This window comes from Aquila chrysaetos, chromosome 13, assembly GCF_900496995.4.
Source record: "Aquila chrysaetos chrysaetos chromosome 13, bAquChr1.4, whole genome shotgun sequence".
Lineage (NCBI taxonomy): Eukaryota > Metazoa > Chordata > Aves > Accipitriformes > Accipitridae > Aquila > Aquila chrysaetos.
Window position 1 is genome coordinate 11,726,895 of NC_044016.1, and position 23,691 is coordinate 11,750,585.

Sequence of the window (23,691 nt, forward strand, 5' to 3'; positions counted from 1 at the left end):
TCAAACCTTGGTTATTAACTTAGTAGGCGTGGGTCTCAGGCACAGGGAAATGATCTACTGAGCAGGGACTCCACTACAGCGTTGCATCTCAATGCAAGAAACGTTGTGCATGCTTTTTCTTGATGATGAAACGTGAACAATTACTTCCACACTGGGGAAGAAAAATAGCTGCGTTGGTATTTGTGGACGGATGGTTCATGAGTCAGCTCTTACGTGGTTTTGGCTTTTATCTTCCTGGAGCACCCCACTGCAGGCGCTCCTCTGCCAGCGCAGCGTGGGTGTTCGTAGGAGCCCTGCTGAAGTTTTGTCTCGTTGCCGAGGGAGTCTGTTGTTTTGGTGTTCCGCTAGCAGCCTTGAGCAGCAAAAAAATAAAAACAAAAAAAAATGACGTTGTGTGCATCTTGGGGACAGCTGGCAAAATTGTTTTAAATCGCTTTTACCATCTAGTTCGGTCTCGCGTAGGAGAGCTTGTCTGGTGAAGCGCGTGGTGTAGAAAAGACTCATTTCCCCACCACTACACGGTACGCTTTCGTGTTCTCAGTAGAGAAACGTTCCTATACGCCTTACAAAAAAACCGCCTGCGCGTGCGACGAGCAAGCGCGCTGCGCTGCGCTGCACGGCTTTCTGCCGCCTAGAGCAAGAGAGCTCGGCAGAAATTGCTAAGCTGAAATAAGACCCGGTGGCGTTGCAAGCCGTGTAGCGTCTGGCGCGTTTTAACGCTCCGTCCCCTACAGCCCGGACGTGGAAAACGAGGGTGGTTACCGCCGGGGCGGCTGCCGGCCACCCCCGGCGCGCCCAGGGCCCCCTCGCTGCCTGCCGCTGAGGTGAGGTCCGGGCTCAGCAGCGGGTAGCTGCCCGCTGCCCGGCACCAACGGTCGCCCGGCGGTCGTTAACAGCGGCTCGCACCGGACTACGCCTCCCAGCAGCCCCCGCGCCGCTGTGGCGAGACCACGGCGCCGGGGCGGGAAGCAGCCGGCGGGTGGGTGGGGGGCTCCCGGCGCCTGCGTGGCCCTGCCCGGGCAGGGCGGCTCGGCCGCGGCGTCGCCGTCGCTGTCCCCGTCCCCTCCAGTCCCGTCTGGTCCAGTCCCGTGCGGCGCGGCTGGGCTGCCTCCCGGCCCCCGCGGCGGCCGCTCCCCGCCGATGCCATGCTAAGGCCAGAGGTCTCCGCATCCTACCAGGAGGTACGGGGGGGCCGGGGCAGGGCTAGTGGGCGGCGGGCCCCAGCTCGCCGAGAGGGGCCGGGGCAGCCCCCCCCCCCCCCCCCCGGCGGTGATGCCCGACCCGGGGCTTGCCGCTTGCCAAGCGGTTACACTCGGCGCCGCCGCCCTGAGCTCAGTTCGGCTCCGGTCTCCGGCTCTACGGCTCGGCAGGGCTGGCCGCGTCGCTGCCGGGGGCGGAGAGCCCTGGCGAAGCGGGTCGCCCGCCGCAGGGAGCCCGCCGCAGCCGGCCTTGCGCCCTGTGGCCCGTCTGCATCCGCTCAAGCGCGGCCGAGCCGGGTACCGCCGTGAGGCCGTGTGCCTTCACCTGCCCGGAGCTGCCCCTAGCCCTCCTTCCTACTGCCGGCAGCCGGGAGGTCGGGTCGCATCTACACTCGCCAGAAAGAAACGGGGGTTTGGGGCGCGCTTTATTTCATGTTTTACCTTTCAACGTGGTTAAAATAATCGGCAGCAGCTCTTTTTAGTGTATGAGCTAGGGACGGCTGGCCGGTGAGCTCTGTAACTGGGGCTTTCGTAACAAGGAGGTGGAGATGGTCTGTCGGGCGTGAGAAGCGACTTTGGTACCAGAGCTGAAACCGAAGGCCGCGTTATCATCCTGCCGAGAGCCCGAGGCAGCGCCTAGTTTGCCTATCAATGTACAGGCTCGAGCAGCCGGAATTCCTTGCTCGTTCCTATCTCTTGTACTAGAGATACAAGCTATTTGTGCCAAGTTCAGCAGCGGTGGAGACTTGCAGCAGGGCACTTTTGTTTGCGTCTTGCAGGCAAAAGGACTGCAGATGTTTGCCTTCCTCTGCGTGTGATGGGTAGTTTGGGGCTCTGTTTTAATACGTTCTAATTTAGTTTAGTACTGTCTGCTTAGTTTCAGCTTCTGGGTTTTGTGCCAGGCTAGAAGGCATTGGAAGGTGATGAATCAGTGGACCAGCAAAAGACCTGTATGGACAAGTTCTCCTTTTATTTAAGAGGGTTTTATTCCGTGATTATCAGGATTAAATTAACTCGTGTAAGAGCTTGTATGTAGGTGAGGTACTTGAGAGAGTTAATGAAATCGCATTGATGCTTGAAGTATGGACTGGACTATGGATGTTACATTTCTGACTCAGGTGTCAGCCACCACTGACACTGCTCCATATGTTTGGGATTGTCCCAAACTCTGTGGCACAAGTCTAGATTGTGTGTAAGTGCAGTGGCTCTGTTTGCATCCCTTCTCCGGTACCTGGGGCAGTCTGTGTGCTCCTGCCACTAGCAGGGACACTCAAATATCTAGAATTGTCTTTTCTGAGCTTCCGTTTGTCCAGTGCTTTTCTGTGTGCAGGGCTGAAAAGGAACTCCCAGGTCACGGGCAGGCTCCTGCAGCTTCTTACTCAGCTGTACGTGCAGAGCCCAGGGGAATGCTGAACAAAGGTCTGTTTCATGCCCTTCCTGCTCTTGACATCCTATCCTATCTCTGCATCCTATTGTAAGCTTAACTGCCCTGCAAGTTTGTGTTCCTTCTGCATTAGCACCATGCTTCACCTCTTTATCAAAAATAACATGTAGGAAAAGCTGGCCTGTGAGGCCATGCCATTGCCATACGCTAGGTTCACTGTTGTAATTTGTCTTGAATTGGGGATTCTGTCAATTGTGAAGAAACTAGAATCGTCTGTCATGCAGTATTGCTGCGCTGGCTTCCCGGTCAGTAGGAGACTGTAGTTCAGTACGTCTGTAAGTTGTTGCATTTGTAGGTCTGTGCTGCCATGCCTTGTAGAGTCAGTGTGCTGTACGCTCAGAATGTGGTGGCTGAGCCACGAACAGCCCTAGGTTCTTGGTGGCCTCAGTGGGTTTATGCAACTTCACCTCTTGTCAAGTCAGGTGTTCAGGATTTGCAGTGAAATTAGTTGGTTTTAGGGGGCCTTATACATCAGCTCAACCTACTCACTGCACCTGAGGCAATGTTAGCACACCTGGTTTTGACTAGCTGTCCTTCACTGGTTTTATGTGTGAAAAGCTCATGAAACTGTATCTGCCTTGTGAGCAGAGATAAGAAAACATAGTTGCATATTGTTTGCATTTTTTTGTTTTGTTTCTAAGGAATGCTGAAAGGTTACATTTTCTGAGTTTTTCTTCTCCTATGTGTGAGTTGCTGTAGGTCCTCTTGAGAGGATAAGAAATGTTGCATATTGTGTTCTTGTTTAAACCTGTGTTGGGATCTCCTTGCTACGAGGAATAGAAATCGCTTACTCTCTACATAACCTCAGTCGATGAGGTGCCTGTACCTGGGGAACCATGGCTGAACCAGAGAGGTGAGGGAGTCAGCTGAGAAACTGCAGTGACTTTGTAACTTATGTTAAACTTTTTGGATCAGCTTTGGTATAAGTAATTTGCATGAGTATAATTTGAACGGGCTTCTTAGCTGATTTGGCTTAACCAGTACAAGAGGTTCAGTGAATACTCTTCTTGTGTCAGAATAGCTTATTTTGGGTCAGGTAAACAAATAGAACTGGTGTGTTTGTACAAAAAGGAGCAGAGTGTTAATTTTCCCTTATTTTATGAAGATAATTGAAAAAAGTATCTTTGGTTGGACCCTGGTAAGTCTCCTGCAAATAAGCTGAGTTCAGCCTATTAGTTACCTGTTCACTCCATGCCTCACACCATGGGAAATCATGCTTTATTTATGTGCAAAACATTTAAAAACAGCTGGGTAGCTGCTTTCAACTTGCTTTGCATGGTCGAAATGAATACAGAAATACAGCAGGAGGTGACGGAGACTTTACGTCAGACTTCGAAGATGTACAATGAGTGGACTCTTTCCTAATAAGAGGTTAATGGTATAATGATGATTTCAATACTGAATTAAAGTTGGGTGAAATAAAAGCACTTCCTTATGGATACATGCACGTTACTGTTGAGTAAGTTGGGGATTTAAAATTTAATAGCATTCAGTATGGCTGCTGCATTAACTGTGCCCCCATTTTCCTTGAAATAGGAACAAAGCTAGTCTTCCTTACCTATTTAGGTAGGTGATGCTGATTGTTTAGCTCGGACAGTTACTGTGCAGCACATGATGTGCTGCAAGCTTATGCCCCGGTTTGGCTTGCTGTAATTTGCATGTCAGTCTCTGCCACGAAAGAAATTTGGAAAACGTACAGGAGATACTTTATATATGTATAAAAAGTCTAATGCTTTACAATTTCATGTGATGCCTACCTGATGTGACAAGCTTCTGACTTTGATGGAAGTGTCTTGGCAGTTTGGGGCCAGAGCTCTGAACAGCAAAACAAGAAAACATCTGGTCTCTGTTCTGTTTTAGAAACACTGGAAGACTAATTAGTTGCATAACCACTAATATATAATAATATGTACAGTGAGCTCAAATAAGTACCAGAAATGTAGGGATGTTTGATTGTTGCGTTGTAATGACCCACCTACCTATGTGGCTGAGACTGCATTTGAGTTACTTGGCCTAACGCATGTTAAAATGCAACTCACTCTTTTTGCACCTCTTTGTTAAGAAGTGCTAATGCTCTGTTTGCTGGTATGTGCTGTAGTTTGTTTATGCCTAAAAATACGTTCTTGAGTGACAGAGCGAAGTTCCTGCTTATTTCAGAGGGCATTGTCCTAATTGGGGGTTTAAAGTGAGCTGAAGCTGCCAGGGAAACAATTACTTTGATCTTGAAAGAAAAGGTGATGTTATTGTTGAAGGAGCAGGGTGGAAGTAGGTTAAATTTAATGTGCTGTCTTTCCTTTTTTGCAGTGTGCAAGTGACTTAATTTTTAGCTGTAGGTCTACATAACTGGCTCGTCTTGTGAACAGGTGGAGCAGATGTTGGGTGCTCTTGGACTGGGGGCATGTTTTTGTGTGTTTGGTTAGTTGGAGCCTCTTTTATTTATACCATAGAAATTCCAGCAATTGCAAGTTGAGAGCATGTTTGGAAATTGAACCACTGTTTTAACTACACAGCTGAGTGAAGATGTGGAGCGAATATCTGAAAACCCAACAGATGAGAGAGAAGGAGAGATGGAAGTTCATGAAGATGCCAGCTCTGTTATTTTACCAGGTAAGTACTATTGACCCAGAAATTACCAATTTTAAGTGCCTGATAAGCTGCTTCTGTGTGGGGGTTTGGTTGGGGTTTGTTTTTATTGCACTTCTGAAAGCAAACAAAACACTAAATTACTTATTTTGGGGAATAAGTAGTGGTGGAAAGCCAAGGAGTTTTTCTAAAGATTGAGGTGAGAACACTTTTGTCGTGAACTGTGCTCAAAGAAGATTTAGCACATCTGGTTCTGAGATAGCTTAGTATGTCATCTTCCTTTATGTCGTATCTTACCTGAGTTGCAGTGTCTGTGATGGCAGTGGATTGCAAGCAAAGTCTGTGTCAGATTTACATGAGCAAGATGCAATATTGAACAGATGTGCTTTTAAATGGATTTTAGTTAGACTGTTCGGACCTGCTTTTGGAGGGTGCGGGGTAGTGTTGAATGGGCTTATTGCAGCTCAGATGAAGGCATTAAGGTAAGCCAACCTGAAATGAGTATTGCCTGAATGCTTTGCAGCTGTTCAAGACATACTTGTTTCAGTAGTGCAATTTTGTGCACATTAATGTCTGAATTTCCTTGGCTGCCATCTCTGGGCTTGTAACTTGGGAACAGATGTGTGACCATGGACCTTTGTAAGTGGTTATGTGTTCAGTAGGTAAGGAGCAAACACCAAATGATGTTGTTATAGTTGAAGGGCAGAGTGTGGCATGGCCTGAGGGGGCCTGACTCATTAAATTACATTACACAGAAGAGTCAGCGTAAAACATGCCTACTTATCTCCTTTCATATGTTGGGTTTTAATGCTTCTGTTGTTCAGCTGTATATCGCTCATGATCAAAACATGATGTGTAACTCAAGAAGAGTACATGAACTTTTTTCCTTACAAGTATTGCCAAAAGAAATGGCGAATGCAAGGAGTATGGGGAAAGCAGTGTCTGTGTACAAGTAAGACTAGTGTGAAGATCTTCAGAGAATAAGCTTGGAAGGCAAGGAGACTGTGGGAGAATTGGGTTGGTCTTTTTCTAGCTGTAATTGGAAGGATCCTTTTGTGAAACTTCATGTAGTGTGCACAAGGAGTTGTGAATTAGAGTCCAAAATGAGAGTGTCTTCTACCATGGTGGCGATGCAATGCAGATAGCTGTGTAAGAGCATTAGAATATTAAATCTTTCTGCTGATGCATATGCTAAGTGTGTAAGAATCACTTCAGACTGGGAAAGGGGAAAGGAGTTGTTTTTTCCAGGAAGAAAGATTGACCATCAACAGACTTCTTTTCTTATGAACTTTGAACTTTGTTTGTCTTGGAAGAGTTGTCCTTCTTGAAAATAAACCTTGTTTCCTGCCTGCCCTGTCCTTAAATCAGAGTGCCAAATTCAACATGTGAAATAGAGGCACAATCTTTGGATGATTATGCCTCATGCTTGAGAAGGAAGCATCTGTCTGACTGATAATCAAAACCAGCAATAGTTGTGGTTTTTTAAATCAAGCTGAGTTTGAGGCTTATTTTCCTCTCAAGTGATTGATCTTTAAATGAACACTACATAAATTCAGCCCAAATATCTGTATTTTAAAGTCCTAATCCCTATTTTGTTTGGTTCCAGATAGTGAACTGGGTACCACTGCCCCTTCTTTGCGTTTCAGCAAGACGTGCCTAAAGAATGTTTTTTCAGTAATTCTCCTGTTTATTTATCTGCTGCTCATGGCTGTAGCTGTGTTCCTTGTCTACCAAACCATCAGTGACTTCAGGGAGAAGCTCAAGCATCCAGTGATGTCTGTCTCTTACAAGGAAGTGTCCTTGTACGATGCACCTGGTAAGAGTGGTAACAAACAAAATGGGTTAAGTTGTTGTTCACATTTATCTTAGATTGTTTTAAATTTTTGGTGTTGATTCTTCAGGGCCCAGAGTGCGTATAATGCTTTGACCCAGGTCTTTTTCACTTCGTCTTTTTTTAATCTACGTTGTGTTGAGTTTGCACAGAAATATTAATATTGTACGGGAGATTTGGGGAGCTTTCATGCCAATAACACGAATGACAGTAGCTGTGGAGCATTATGCAACATTAGATAAGAAGTGTTTTAAGACTCTAGAATGAGTCCTCTTTTAGGGAAAGAAGATAATTTCTTACGGAAATATTCCCAAAACTGTTATCGTTCTGCACTGGACAGCGAGATGCTGTTGACAGTGAAGCAGGTGAATTTCTCAAACCAACCACAAAATAACCACAAAGCCACTTTCTGCTTCTGTTCTGCATTGTTTACAACTTGGTATTACATCAGTAGGCAATGAAAATGTGATGTGACTGCAGGGAACAATGTTGGCATAAAAATGCAGTGTGGCATCAGAAAACTGTGTTGCAGTCTGCAGGAGGGATTACGCCACAGAAGCATTTTTGAATAGTGAGTCCTATCATTATTATTTTTTTAAATTATCCGGTAGCCATTCATAAATAGAGCTGCGGTAGCAAATGCAGCTCCAACAGTCATACGTCAGTTTCCAATTTAAAAATAATGCTTTTCTTTGAAGTGTTACCACGTTTTACAAATAACCACTCCAGTAATTGTGGCTGAAAGGTGTGTTTCAAGTTGTTGCCATATGCCTGTAGTTGTTTTGCTGTAATGGTCAGTTAGGCTTGGCTCTGTAAGTAGGTCGTTGTGTCCAGATCATATGGATCTGACTGCAAGAGCAGGCTTTTCCTTTTTTTTTTTTTTTTTTTTTTTTTTTTCCTCCTCCCCTCCCCCCTTCCCCTCCCCCGAGCTTTTCATACAGCAACAGGAAGAAAATGTCATTTAAAGACGCAGGGCAACATACATTAAATCCACAAGTATTGTTGGGGGTCCCTGCCAGATCAGAGAACCTAAATTAATGTAGCCCTTTACTTCATTGCTCCATTAAAGTGATGAGATGGCAAGTTGCAAGCATGGAGCGCTGAAGAGAGGGATAAAGCGTTTTTAGACTGATACATGCTGACTGCTTTGACATCATGCATTTTGGCGGACAGGCCATCTCAGTTGTGTGAGTTAATCCTATCTAATAACTCAGATCATACTCTTTTTTTTTTTGGTAGCTGGTCTACATTATCTTCAAGAATGCTTGTTTCCAGTAATAAATCTGGCATATTGACGTAACAGAATTGTTGGTTTTGGGCCTTGTATTTTGCCAGCTTTCTACAGCTGGGGTGACTGAGGTTCTTTTAATGCATGCTGTTGGTCTGGAACGGTAGGTTTATGGTATATATGAATTTCCATATAGGTAAAGTAGTAGCCTGCCTACCCAATGATACAAGTAATAAGGGATGGGTAACAGTTTGTACTCGTTTGATGGCTTTGATTTTTATCATGACATTGTATTCAGTGAACAGAAAATGCTAGATGTTCTGAAGAGCATCTTTTCACTTTTATTAGATCAGCCAGTGATCTTTGATCTGTCATGTATAGTACATACATTATTTCCAATTAAAATTTGACATGTTAGATGATAATATCTGAAAATGTACATGCTGAAGTGCTGCGTGTCCCATTTGACTTCAGTAGTGTCCTTATTTACTTTACATGTTCATTTCATTTGGGGCAAAAGGGACTGATGTGTTAGCTGCTGGCTTGTGGGAAGACTAGGGAAACTTAGTAGCTTCTGTGAACCTTGAATTGTTGTAACAGAATGTGAACCCTGATTTTTTTTCAACGCATCACGGGGGTTCTCTCCTGATGCAGCTGGCACTTTTATCCTGCTCCAGAAAAATGCTGAAGTGTGTGGTTTAATTTGATTGTTTTGCTGAATCTTGAGGGTAGCTCAGCATCCTGCGGGATTAAATCCCAGAATGAAAATCTATGTTCTTGGGAAAGAAATCAGCTCTCTCCAATGTTTTTTCTTCCAAAACAGGTATTGCCTTTTACCCAGGCAAGGCTCGGCTGCTTAGCTGCAAGCATCATTACTATGATCACATTCCACCTCTGATAAATCCAGGTCAGCCAGGAGACATTGAATGCACCACGCAGAGAATCAACTACACAGATCCTTTTACTAATGAAACTATGGTAATAATAATATAGTAGAACAGAACTTATTCAGTGGGGGTGTTCTGCTCATAATGGTATTTGAGAGTAAAAATATTTACTAAGTGCTGCAAAAGATCGTTGCTTCTAGTTTTTTTCAAGCCATCTGTCCTTTTGTTTTCAGAAATGTAAAAGACCCCAGTCAGTGTGTATATGTGTTATGGAAGATCAGCTGTCATGTGGGTGTGTGCAGCATGAAAACCTGAATGGGACAAAATAAGTCATTTTTCACAATGAAACTCTCGCTTCATTCCTCTCCTAAATGAACTGGCAAGCATACTCCTTGGTATAGTAAATCTAGCTTTGATTGAAAGCAGTAGCAGTTATTCCATTAAAGTAGGATAGCTTCTCTCTTTTTGTATGTTTGCTGGGAATTACATGCTATTTTTGTCACACTTGGAAAAATCTTAACTGGGCACCAAGCATTTCATTACACTGAAATGCTGTAAGCCAATAAGATGGCTACATTGAGTGATAGTCTGTCTTAAATTGCCCCTAAAAATACAGGGAATCTAGCTTCTGTATAAATAAATGTTCAAAAAATAAAGTATTAAATATGGTCATTTGTATCTAAAGTGATTGCTCAGATTATTTTTAAGGAAACTAAATGTGAACAAACAAACAATCTAGGTACCTGTTTGGTCAACTTTTTTCCTCTTCATGTTTTGCCTAGTCACCATTTCTTTCTGGGAAGCAGCTCCTTAGTATATTTGAAAGTAATATTCTAGGTGCAAGTCTAATTTAATTTCTGCCACTAATATGCTCTTTCTGCATGTTTTAACAAATTAAGAACCTGCATTTTATGCTGCATGGTAGATTCATTTAGAAGCCTGCTTATCCAATAGGCTCTAGTCCTGTAGTGGAATGGAGAGGCACTGAGGCAGAGACTTCTGAACCACACAGAGCCCTGTTCAGATTGGCTGAGTCCTTTTGCAAGCAGCAGCTTGCTGTTCAGTATAATGCCTGCACTACTTCAAGTTGTATTCTGCCTGCTAGCATTTTTTGTTGTGTTTTTTTCCTTTCAGCAGCTTACTTGAGGTGCTGGGGGATGTGAAACTGTTCCTCTTTCTCAAGGAGAAGCCTGATGTTCTCCACATCAGACTCCATATTAATTTGTTTCACATAAAGTGCTGAAAGTTCCTAGGCTTTAATGCTCAAACCAGTTTTGATTGTCCTTCTGCAGAATGCAGGTTACAGGGCCTTGACTGGTAATTCCACATGAATCCAAAGGACTATGATAGAACTAAAGCAGAAAAACCCTAAACCTTGATATAAAGACCTCATTTTTAAACTAAAAGGAGGGATTCAGTTGGCATTCTTGTTAGATATTTTAATAGATGTATACATAGTAGCGGCCAAGAAAATCTCGGTGTGTATTAGATTTCTATAGAGTATTAGTGACAGATGGCAAATTCATGAGTGGAAAATGAGGATTCCTTTGCTACTCTCAGCATCTCTCTGTTTGCTTACAGAAGTATGCTTTGGTTGTTCAAGGCCCTCGTGATGTGAAGAAAAAGGAACTGGTGTTTTTGCAATTTCATTTAAATGGAACAGACCAAGATTTTAGTGCCATTGACTATCTTCTGTTTTCTTCTTTCCAAGAGTTCATCAACAGGTATGTAAAGGGATGAGCCTGTAACTGCATTGAACTTGCTACAACAATACTAGTGAAAGCAGGGCTTTTTTAGTAAAAATCACACAGGCTTTTATTTTATTTTATTTTTTTGTTATGTTTGGGTTACATTGGTGCTCTTTCATGTCTTAAGTTACTAATATTACTTTTTAGAAAATGAATTGAGGACTTTTTCGGTGACAAAAACTACCTTTCAGCTATGCTTCAGCCATTTGTTGCTTCACTTTCTAAAAGTTTGAAGTTTGTGCTGGCTTACCACTGTCTGCTGCTGTGGGTGATCAGGAAGTGTGCTGTCCTGGGCAGTGTGCTCAGGAAGTGCACTGAGAACACTAACATTCCTGTACCTTTGTGTTTTTGTTTTTGTTTTTGTTTTTTTTTTTAAAGCAATTACTGTAAAGGTCAAGTCCCTAGATTGATTTGTTGTGATTTCATTGAAAGATTAACTATATTTCTCGGTATTACTAGCTTTATGTAAGATTTAACAGAATGATGTAATTTCATAGATGGGGTTTTCAAAATTGCTTCGTATTGGTTTGACATTGGTGCCGTTGGAATAACTGATCAACCTTCCTCTAATTTTAACAGGAGTGGAATTAATCCTGTCTTGAACTTTCTTGAAAGTCCCACCCTTTTTCCCACCTTGTGAGAATAAATTCCATACTTAACAGTTAAATTTTTGCTTTAATTTAAATTCAGGTTCTATTCTTCTCTCTGTGATCCAGATTAAGTTAGATGAGATATTAGTCACAGTGAGACCTAACAGAAAGCCTTAACTTGGTAATGGTCAGATGCTCAGTGAAAAAGGGACAGGGGGTAAAGGCCATATGCAGAAAAGAATTAGGTGAGGGAGGAGAAGAGAAATAACAGATTTTATCATAACAAGGCATTCTTGGAGGCTTGGACATGGTCATACCAGTGCTTTTCAGATGCAGCAAAGACTGGAAGCGTTCAGGCACAGTATCTCTGGGTGGCCAAACACCAATTACCTGAATTTGCTTTTTACAAAGCATTTCTACTTCAGTGAAGGAGAGCTCTTAAGTCATTAAGTACTTTCTGTAACTGTACTAAAAGGCCTCATAAAATGCTAATGTTCTGGGTATTTTAGACATTGATATTTTAGGGTGAGAAAATACCAGTTAAGAGTAGTGATGTAGAAAGTGCTACTTGTTCCTTATGTGTTGTTTTTTCTTGGGTTTTGTGGCTCATGCTGCACTTAGCGGTATGCACAGTGGGACCAATTCCAGCAAGGTGCACAACTGTTTGTATACCGCAAGCACTGTCTGAGACCACCCCTTGCGAAACACAGAGCAGAAGGCACGGTTGTGTTGCATCTGGTTCCTGGCTCTTTGCAGAATGAGCTAACTTACCAAGATACAACTTGGTCTATGCATCTTCCAAATCTTGGAAGCCTCATTTCTGTGCTCGTTGTATCAATTTGCAGGTAAGCCATTTTAAAGAGCTGTTTCATCCCAAGTTAAAACATGTACATCCTGCTTAAGTTGGCAGTATTTCTGCAAGCAAGCTGTAAGTCTGCATGCTGCTGTCCCAAAAGCTTGTGCCACATGTTGTGCAAAGGCAGGTTAGGTGTGCAAAACAGCAATAAGTAGTATTGCAAAGGTCCTAGCTTCAAGGCTGTGATTGTACCAGTGTAGGTGGATCAGTAAGAATCGTCTGCAAGCTGCCTGGGAGAAACCTGGATCGCAACCTCCTGCTTCCAGGTTTGCCAGGTCAAACCGGTTAGATGGCAGAATCTATCTCCGAAGAGATGGGGATGTGTCACTTTGTTCCTAGAGAAGCTGCAAGTGTTGCAAGGCACCAGAACTGAAGCTGGGAGAGTGAAGGCTGAGCCTGGGTCATGTTTGGAGCAAAGTGAAAAGGTAGAAAATGGTGGTGTCTGTTTGGGGATGCATCCTTTGTGCCCGTTTGCAGCAGGCAGTAGGAATGTGAGTTAAAAATGATTTTGAACTAACCCAGATAACAGTAAAATTGGCAAAGGTATGTAGGCCTTTAAACTTAGTAGTAAATGATCTGCATGTCTAGGTGAAATACAGTAAAAGCAGCAGTTGCGTGCAAGAGGCCAGTAGTGTCTCTTTTATAGCATCCTCCAAAGCTTGGTACAAATTGTAGGGCTTGTCTTGCTCGGTATATTGCTGTCCTGGCGTCCCGGAGCATGAACTGGACAGGCTCAGGGCAGGTTGAAAGTTTTATGTTTTCTCCTGACTATGAAGTACATGTGAAACCACGTGCATATGTGGAATGTACTCATTCTGTCCACCTTTCAGCAGAAGAGAAAATAGAAATTATTTCTGGTTCATCAGCAGATGCTAAATTTAGTTGATGGGAAGTCTGGACTAAAATATCTGTAGAAACTGTTGTGTGTCCTTCCATATGACCTCTAGAAACTTCAATTACTGGCCACTGTTAACTACTTTTCCTGACAAAGTGTCTCACTAGTTAGGAGAGCGTATTATTAGCACTGTGTCCAGCAACTTGTGTAAAGTGTTACCAAAGGTGCTGAGATACGTGCTAGAATTCATGAGATATCATAATTACCTTTACAGTTTTTTGCCATGGCTGCAAACAGCTTAGGTTGGGTTGGGCAGGCAGACTGCTGTAAAATGTATGTGTAGGGTATTCCATCATCTTACATCACAATCCAAACCCCCTTGAAATTGGTGAGAAGAGTCCTGCTGTATCTACACTACAGTTTCTGAGTAGACAGTATTATTCGCAGTTCACTTTTGCTTTAAATAGCAATAATCATATCAGTGAAGGCTGCTGCAAGCATCAGCAATAAGAAAAATGGCATCTAGAGACTTGTATCTTTAAGGGTTTTTTTGAGGCATAGCAAGTGGTGAGGACTCAAGTAAGGTCCAGTTGTTTCTGTCAAGGGTTTTATTGTCTGCAGCTCTTCTGTTAAAATTGGATTGACAGACTACATGAAACCGGCACTGCTTGCTAGTTTTGTTCTGGCCTTCGCAGAACACTGCTGAACTGTGTGCTATTGTTGGCCTGTGAGTTAGAGGGATACTGCCACTGGCTTTTTTTTTTTTTTTTTTTAAGGCAGTGGCAGCTGCTGTCTGTACCATATTAATTGGAGGGAAGGAAATAGTGAAACCCTTGCAATTTAGCAAAAAAGCATAGCTAAAAATACAACTTCCTTTCCTGAACTGTCATTAGTATAATATATGGGTTTAAGAAGAAAATCCTCTGAACATATTACTGACAAAACTATTGTTAGTGTAGCATGTAAAATAACTTACAGTCATGTGAAATGATTAATACCAGTCTGAACAGATCAGAGATTATTTAAGGGTCTAAACAGAGCTCCATGTTCACGTCTCTGGTCTGGATTGCTGTGTGCTGAGAAATAAATTAGAGAAGGATTGAGACTTTTGGTACCACACCATCTGACCCTTTATTAGATCCCTTGGCTGTCTGAGAGTTTCCCAGTCTAGGGAAAAGCAAAAGCAATAAACAAGAATTGGGTTTGACCCATCTGTGGTTTTGGCTCTTGCTGTTGTGTTGGAATCTGCTGGTGGGACGTCCTAAGCTGCCTCTGGCTCTTGTGGGTTGGTCAATAGAGATTGGTGTTAGAAGGATCCATTGCAGTGCTACAGCCCAGTCCAGAATTAGGTTAGCAACTCCCACAGTTGGGACAAATACAATCTCTCATGGTCTGACGTTGATCAGTCTGTGCTGGGGCAATGGGTTCTCCGTTAGTAGTTTGAAATGTCAATGGTTACCAGGGAGCATTGGCTGAGAGGAGACCAGGGCTTTGTAGTTCACCTGAGTGAGACAGTGGCTTATTGCACTTCTCTCTCTCTGCTGTGATGTAGGAATTTTTGCATGGTCTTCAGGTACCATTAATATCCTGGGAGAGCCTGGTGCAGGGTATTCCAGGAATCTTACCATGCGTCCAAAAGACAGTGTAATAGGTAGAACTTTAAAAAAAAAAAAAAAAAAAAAGTGCAGCCTTTGCAGGTTGTCTGTCTTCGGGGTAAAGAGGGGATTAAAAGAAACTGCCTGGAGAATTGTTCTTCATCTTAAAATCCCTTGCTTGTCTTGTGTTCACTTAGTTGTGTGTGGTTTTTAAGCTGCGTTATTTGCCCTCTGCTATCATTTGTGCAAAGCTTGTGCCTTTCTGCTCTGCTCTCCCCTCCTTTTTTTTTTTTTTTTTTCTCTCTCCTGACTCTGGCAGTGGTCTGGGTTATGGGCACATGCAAAGAGATGCCTTCTCAGACCACTTCTCCACAGCTTCTCCTAAGATATTATTAATCTTTCTCTTTCTAGCCAACAATTACTGTCGAAGGCAAAGTATACTACTGCTGTCTGCTTACCATGTAAGTTGTGGCTGTAACGTTCAGCTCTGTGTCATAACTTCCTGCCTCAATTTTCCATGTTGGCTTGGAAAGCTTTTCTGGGATGCTGTATTTAGTCAGGCATTAGGTATATGACTAGCTGGCAGAGTGCTAATTAGGTACATTCCTCTGAGTGGCAAAGCACTGTGCTCTTCCATGCTGTCCCACCAGCTGCTGCTGTACCCACATACCGAAGGGGGAAGACATCATTGTCAGGTCTCCCTATGTCATGGGCTTGTATGGTGAGGAGCAGTCAGGTGATGGGCTTTGTTCTTATGCTTTGCCCACGTCTTCCTTGGGGAGGTTAGAGAGGTACACTGCCATCCTGTTGGGATCACTAAACAAGCACCTAATGTTACAAACAGATAAAGATATTCCTAACTCACTAAAACGCTCTTGGAGTATCATCTGTCTTGATGGGTAGCAAAGCGTGTTAGTTTTCTTTCCAGAAACGTTCCTCCTTTCTGTTTGTATGCACAATGGAGTTTTGTGTTTGAGCCTATCACCCGAAGCCCTGACTTGAGAGCAATGGCTTTGCTAGGTTTTGCCTTCCTACAAACATACATGTATTCATCTATTAAGCCTAAGCAGGCAGCGTAGTACAGAGTAGCCATCAGTATGGTATTCTTTTTATCAGTGCTTGTTTTTGCTGCCTTGTAGACAAGGCATCTTGGTTTGTAGGAAGGAGCCCTGATTCTGAAAACTAAGGAAAAAGACAGGCAAAGTGCAAATCCAGTCAGTGCTGGTACAGGACAAATCTTCCGGATTCGTCTGTTCTCTGGGACAAGAGCTTGCTGGTTTAGGTCTGCTTTTCTTCTTTTACTTCTTTGCATCTTTCTCCTGAAAGACCAAAATACCTTAATCTCCCAATCACCTAGTCATGCATACCCTCTGCCATACAAGCAAAGCATACTCTTTCCCTTCACCTAGGAAGATGGATTTAATGTGAGTCAAAACAGTTTCCCTTTCCCTTGTCTCAAGGACCAGCATACCCTGATGTACCTCTGCAACCTGAAATCTATCTTTAGTAAAAATCAGCAGTCTGTGCTTTAATGATTCATGACTCCTAACAGTGGTTTACCCCTTCATTTCAAATGAAACCTTGTTGAAAAAGCAGCTGCAAGGCCAGGCTTATTTCATAGAGATTACATGAAAGTGGCTAAAATCACAGTACTGAAGATCTCCAATAGCACGTCCTGCGCAGTTGGTAGAGAAAGGACGGAGACCAGATATGCCTTGGAGCTACTTCTTTAGCACTTGCAGCAGGAGGGGTATCAGAAGCCTTAAAACGGCTTAGTCACAGTATTAAAAGAAAGACACAAAGCAATCCTGCTATTCTGGGCCTATAGATATCTGCGATTGCATATTGGGAAAACAGCCATGTTATTGCAGTTGGGAGCCTTACACCAAAGGTATAGTGTTTCCAAAATAATAGGAATAAACTGAATGTAAATTTCAAAGCATTTTAAGTATGTCTGCATTGCAACCAGTTTCTTTGCATCCCAGAAATGGGGTGAAGCAGCCTGCCCTGCCTTTAGGCTGCTCCTTCCATCTCTTGCTTCCTAGCATTGTGGTGAATTGTTTCCTGGGGTCCTGGCTCTGCTCCTTTCTGTCCCAGAGATGACAGATGAGCAGAATAAAGCTCCCCTATAAGGCAGAATAATCCTGAGGGGCAGGCAGAACTCTAGGGTGGTAGGGCACCAGGTAAGTCTTCTGCAGTGAGGAACACATGAGTGCAAGTGCTACCATTAATCAAAACATCACTACTCACAATGTTTTAGATATGCTGAATTTTAGCGGTTGAAACATAAAAGGAATTGTGAATACATTTTGAAGTGCCTGTAGGTCTGACAGTCTCCTGCCTATAGTGTTCAGGTACCGCTCTGAGTTTGGTCAGTAAAGTAATGGTCTTTTTCCTTTAGTCCAGAAAAAGCAGAATTCATGAAGGACTGTGAAAGTTCATACTCCAGCTGGAAATTTTCTGGAGGCTTTCGAACTTGGGTCAAGATGTCCTTGGTGAAAACAAAAGAAGAAGATGGTAGTGAGACTGTTGAATTCAAACAAGAGGTAAAAATAGAAATAGGAAGAGTGTTTTGGGACCTCTTAGTTTATTAAGAACTAGTTACTGCCTCAGTTTTAATGATAACTGGCCAACAGAACCAGTTCTTAGGGCAAATAGCAATATGAGTTGGAAGAAGGGTGGGTGGGTGGGCTGGCTGGTTAAGTGAGTGAAAGATGAAGAGCTTGTGTTTTGTTTCATTGCATCCATTATGGCACTTGCCACTGAGCAGTTTTGGCTGTACAATCACTTGCATTCTTTCCTAACATAGAGAGGTTCTGTAAAAGTGTACATGTCTTGATGTGCTTGGCTGTTGGTATGGCCTAGTGACACATCTCAGGAAAAGATCTAATGGGGAGGCCAGAAAAGCCAGGCCTTGAATGTGTTGTGACACCTGTAGTCTGAGGTAAGGGTCCAAAGAGCCAACACAGAAATATTAACAAACACAGCTACCTTTAGTTCAAGGTGGGGAACAATTGCCAAAGGAATTGTCTAAATAATAGCTAGTATTGGAAAGAGGTATTGTTTAGGTTACCACAAGGGCTGATGTTAGGATGAAGAGGTAAACATGAGCCTTGTATCCTTCGTAGCATTCTCGTGCCTGCTTTTTGTTTGGGTTTGGGATTTTTAGCTGTTGAGTATCCGTAGAAACATGGAGTAGCTCAACTTCTTGCATCATTTAAAACTAGAAAATATGCAGGTGGAAGATGCAAACTTAGCTAGAGATGAAATGAGTTTGACTTTCATTCCTGTTCTGTTCACACTAATGGACAGGAAAATAATTGTGTTTTGATTTTGTTATCTTGCTGCCAGTGTTGGTTGGAGAGGAAGTGTCTCATCAGTGGTGAGAAATGAGAATTTTAAGAGCAGTCCTTTCCAGAGTATATCTTTCAGAGACTACACTTTCTTTTAGTCCATGGTACACTTGGGAAGAGTAGAGCTGTGACTGTGAGGTGGGAACCCTCCTACTCCACTGGAGGAGGACAGGAGGCAAATCCCAGAGTCATGCAAGTCCCAAACTAATGCCTTAGTTTGGAGGAGAGGAAAGAATGCATCAGTCAGCTGCTGCCATGTAAGCACTAACAGCAGCTGTCTGTCTGTCCTTCATCACCTACAGCTCTGTATCACTTGCCCTTTGGTACTTACCAAGTGTAGGATTTTTGAAAGTCCTCCTTTGTGTGCCCAAGTCTAATGTCTCTAAGAGGAAACAAAAGGCTGACTCAAACTCAGAAAAAGCTGAGCTTTTTGTGATCATAAACATCCATTTAGTCCAGCAGTTACAGACTCTCTGATCATCTGGGTAGGTGAACACTCTTTTGGGTTTTTTTGTTGTTTTGTGGGTGGGTGAGTTGGTTTGTTTTACATAAAACCTAGGAAGTAGGAATCAGTACAAATGTGAATTCTGGGTTTCAGATCCATATTAATAATACAGCAGAAGTTGAAACAGCTCAGACATAAATTGCACTTGCTTTGTTTGACAGTATGTCTGCTCAAATTGCATAAGGAAATCCATTAGCCTTTCAAATCTAAAACTGGGAGGTGGCATACCAGAAAGCTGGATATAAATATTAGGTCAAATAGCACAGTCAGTCTGCTAACTAGCCCAGTAGTCATTACTTTGTCTTTTCTTCCTTTCCCATTGCCTTCATTGAGCTTTGTGTACTGTTTATTTCCTGGTGTGCAGTTTTCTTGAATGAGTGTAGTTGGGGTGATGGTACGCTGCAATAAGTGAGCGAGCTGTGGAAGTATAGGGCAAGTCTGTAGCAAAGGTGTCTGACCAGAAACCACGAGGTGGTGAAGCTCCCGTATGCTCTGAATGAACATATAGTGTTCTAGCTCCTGCTTCTACATGTTCACAGCCTAAAATCTGGTCAGAGCAGGGTGTGTGGAAAAGAGTAATAGAAATCTTCGAGTGTCTGTAAAGAAACTAAGCCATAGTAGATGGGAGGGTTTTGCAGTAGGCCAGCCCTCATGCAATGAAAAGGCTTGTAAGAAGGTGAAAATAGCACACTGTTTAGGGACTTCCGATTCAGCCTTCCTCTACCTAGAACAATAGGCTCCCAAAATATGGAAAGGGCAGTTTCCTCCATCTGTCTCATGTTCCTGTCAACCCTGAAATGAAGTTACAGTACTGCTGGATTCATTACTTCCAGTACAGTACTAAACTCATGTAGGAAGAGCAGCAGTACTCCCTTGTGCACACACCAAGATAAAAATACTCCTTTGAGGGCTGGAGAAGGGAGAAGTCCTTCCATCACTTGTTCAGCTGTAACTCCAGTGTGCGTTCCTGTTAGGCAACTGTCTGGCTCTTGAGCAGTTTATATTGGCTCCTAGCAGCAGGGGGGTTAGTGCAAGCTGTGTTGTTATTGCCTGTGTAGCTCCCCTCTGGGCTGGGGGTGTGTGTTACAAGACAAGATCAATGTTTTTCTGAGGCCTGATGTCTTAATACTTTTCCAGATTGTGGTTCATAAGACTATGGTTTCAGGTGGCTGCAACATCGATCTGGTATCCTAAACTGTACCCTGGTGGAACTGTGCTAGAACTCTCAGCCTGTCAGTGCTAGTTTCAAATGGTAATCTAGTAAATGGGCAGTACTGGGAAGTACGGTTTTAATTGTTAATGTCTAGGCTTCTTTCCCTTCCATTTGCACTCTGCATGTGCTGGCATCTTCCAGTCTACTCTACAAGTGATTTAAAAAAAAAAAAAAAGGTCTTCCTGCCATCATCATGTAATCTGGTAATTTAGCATTCATTCATAAACTTACCACATGCTGTATTACTCCAAGTAAATGAGTTTTGTAAATGAAATTTCCCCCCTTAAAAGGGAAAAACTATGTAATAAAATAAAGGCCCTGGCTACCAGTGTAAAAATGGTATTGCAGTGTTTTACTAAGTGAGAAATAGGAAAAGAATATGACCATGAGACAGATGGAAGGAACTGCCCTTTCCATATTGAGAGCCTATTGTTCCAGGTAGAGGAGGGCTGAATTGGAAGTCTGTGAACAGTCTGCTAATTTCACGTTCTTACAAGCCTCTTCTGTTGCACAGACTCATTTACACCACTGAAGAACATAACCTGTACATTTCTTTTTTTTTCCCCTGTCCCCAGACTAGCGTGGTTAACTATATTGACCAGAGAACTAAACCAAGAAGTGACCAGCTGTTTTTTGTGGTATTTGAATGGAAAGATCCTTTTATACAGACTGTTCAAGATGTGAGTAACATGCTAGTCTCTTTTTGAATTGTTGTCCAACTGTACATGCTCATGGTTTGTGTGGGTGTGCACATGCCTCTGTTACCTCACTCCAAGCAGAAATTCAAAGGAGGAGGTAGGTTACTTCTGAAATTTCAGTCTATGCTCTTCCTTATATCCAGTAATGGATATTCTGCAGAGGTCAAGACCATCCCTGCCTTTCCTTGGCTTGGTGACACTCAGCATTCTGTCTGCAGCTAGAGGTACAGGTAGCTAAGAAAAAGCACATGTCCCCTGTGTTCTAGCAAAGTGTAGCTTCAGGTCAAGTCTGAACTTTTTGCTTAGGGAAGTGTGCTTGGATAAACAGATTTAATGACTTTTTTCATTAATTGACAAGCAAGAAACCTAGACTTAAATAAGAATAATAAAAATAGCCTAGTGTATTTTTTTTATCCATTACTAGAACATAATTTGGTACTGCATTCAAGTGCACAAAAAGCACTTTAAAATTTAGCTCAGTATGCTGCAGCCAGAGGTGTATGATGTGCCAGAGAAGACCACAATTGGTCCCTGGAGTGCTTAAAAGGTGTGCAGGTGTGTACTGCAGGTACATGTGCCTTAAGCATGAGCTAGATCTTGTTTTCCTAGTGTTCTAGGGGAGGAGGTCAGATACACTTGCCCTCTCTGGAAAAATGTAGAATGGCAAAGTGTGCAGAGAAAATCTGTTTAAAATTTTGCATTTAAAGTGGCCTTACCTGACAACCAAAGTCCATCACCAGCCCAGTCCACAGAGTTCTCGTTTTCTTGCCCAAAACCAGAGTGTGAATGCAGACTGTGCGGGGCAGGAGTTGGTGGTTGGTCCTTTGAACTCCTGTGGTCATGTCCATGCTGGGGCCAGGCACCTCCTTAGCGTTGAGAGCCTAGTCCTTCTCCTGGCACCTCTCGTTCCACTCTGCCAGATGGGGTTCGCACCTCTGCCGCCTTCAAGCTGAAAGCTGCCCTTGATCCAGTGGATTGGGGGTGCTTGATTCCTCTTGCTAAGAAGCCATAGTTCACAGGCACCCGCAGCCAGCACTGCTGCTGTTAGGAGGATTAACAAATATGGAAAGCCTGTTTAAGACCTTCTGGCTCAGGTGGTGACCTAGTGACATTGCACTTATGCTGACCATTGGAGTTGCAGACTCCATGGGAAGTCCCAAAGCTGTGTGCTACCTTATTGCTGCCTAAGCCTAGCTCTGCTTGCTTCATCTGAGATCCTAGAAGTCATCCTTGTGCCTAGAGGTGCGAGGAGAATTGCAAACTATAAATAAACTTAACTACTCTTGAACCAAATGTAGTTAAAAATAGAAATATAAAATACTTGCTGTAGGTCTGCAGAAACAGTTGCCACTGTCAAAAGCGGGTTTAGCATTACAATGCTGTCTTGTTAAAGCTTCCCAGTAGTCACTTCTTTTAGCTTTGTCTTCTGGAAGATCATCTTTAATGTGCTAATTATTTTTGTGAATCTTTAAATAATGTAGTAAATTTAATCTATAATCTTGAAATTAGCAATTTAACTGTATCTCTAGTGTTTTAAACAATTGAATATCCTGAAATAGTCTGAAAGGGATTTAGCAGCTAATACAGTGTGTTTTCTTCCTGATGGAAGGAATTGGAAAACTGTGGTGTGAGGCAGATGCGTGGAGAAGGCACTACAAGCCACCTTTGCAGCATAAGGGAATATGCTGAAAAACACTTCCATTTGAAAAATGGAATTGTTTGTTATTGAATAGGTATAATAATATACGCTGAGTCAGTTGAGGGGAATAATATTTTTAATCTCTTTCAGATTATCACAGCAAACCCCTGGAACATGATTGCTCTTCTTTGTGGTATCTTTTTGGCTCTGTTTAAAGCAGCAGACTTTGCTAAGTTAAGTGTTAAGTGGATGATCAAAATCCGGAAGAGACATCTGAAGAGGAGTCGTCAAGTAATGAACCACATAAACTGAGACTAAGACTGCCTTTTAACTATTTGTAGCAGAAGGGATAGAAAATAACTGGAATAAACTTTGATCAGCAATACAGCAATTAAAGATGCAAAACAGGTATGTTTTCTTCCAGAAAAACGACAGCTGGAGGAACAGCCTAGTGAACGGGCCTTTGAACTTCAGAAAGGAGCTAACTCTAGGACAGGTCTAACTCACTCATGCTTTCCTATTTCAAATTTAACAAGCTTACCTCAATATATGGGGGGGCACTGGGGGAAAGGAGAGAATTCACTGATGTTCAAGAAGTTAACACTGTAGTGGTTAAGTTCTAAAAAAAATGGACAATGAATGCTTCTCAGACCAGGAGACCATTTAACTTCTGCATGAGCTATGACCTGCATCTGCTGCCGTAACGCAGTTACTGCCTTGGCTGTGGTTAGTGGAAGGTAAAGCACTCAACAAAAGTCAAGCCTCCCCTCTCTAAAGTATGTGTTAAAACAAAATACACTGGAATTCTATGATGTGTCATTTTTTGATTTAAAGTATAGTGACTTTAATATTAAAAAAATACTTCAAATAAGATACTGTGTACATTCATTGAAACTACCTGCTCTCAGATTCAGCTGGAGCTTTACAGGAGGTAGTCTGGACAGGAGTACTACTGCAAGAGGGTAAGGTGAAAACAAAAATTTATTCCTGATCCATCCAACTCAAAGTAAACTCAAGCAACTCTGGACCTGGGCATCTGAGCTGATGATAAGAGTTCAAAGTGTCTCAGGCTGTTCCTCTTCCCCCCAGTCTTTGCTAAGGAAGTGAAAAATACATCTTTCATCAGCCTGGCATTTAAATGTGATTATTTTATAGAGAATGTGGTGTCTTTTTCTTCCTTATAAGTAAGTCAAGTCTCTTATTAGTCTAGATGCCTAGCTCAGACTTGTGGAGTCTGCAGGGCAGCAGTACACCACTGTGTGTTTGCTCTGAAGGCTTTGTTGCAAGGAAAGGAGGATGCCAAGTCATATTCTGCTTCTTCCATCCTCTACTAACAGAATATTAATATAGTAGTAAGCATATAAAAAGTACACCCTCATTCTTTTTTTCTTTGCCTTCTAAGGAAGCATTTTGGAACACAATTTACTACTTCCAGCTGATCAGAGCAAATCAAGGCACTGTATTGACCAAACACAGCCTTAAACAAG

At 42.8% G+C, this 23,691-nt stretch overlaps 1 protein-coding gene across 7 annotated transcripts; it reads left to right on the forward strand.

Annotated features, from left to right (window-relative positions):
• Positions 1-968: 968 nt before the first annotated feature.
• Positions 969-23,075, forward strand: PACC1 (proton activated chloride channel 1). 7 transcript variants are annotated; one of them, XM_030035015.2, is made up of 9 exons: positions 970-1,181; positions 5,154-5,250; positions 6,833-7,042; positions 9,109-9,263; positions 10,754-10,896; positions 17,198-17,342; positions 20,443-20,547; positions 22,355-22,518; positions 22,629-23,075. In XM_030035015.2, the coding sequence occupies exons 1-8, from the start codon at positions 1,146-1,148 to the stop codon at positions 22,514-22,516; spliced, it is 1,053 nt and encodes a 350-aa protein (XP_029890875.1). In that variant the 5' UTR covers positions 970-1,145; the 3' UTR covers positions 22,517-22,518; positions 22,629-23,075. The 7 variants fall into 7 exon arrangements, with proteins under 7 accessions (XP_029890877.1, XP_029890875.1, XP_029890874.1 ...); XM_030035014.2 differs by having other exon boundaries at positions 22,355-23,075; XM_030035018.2 differs by having other exon boundaries at positions 6,941-7,042; positions 22,355-23,075.
• Positions 23,076-23,691: the final 616 nt, after the last annotated feature.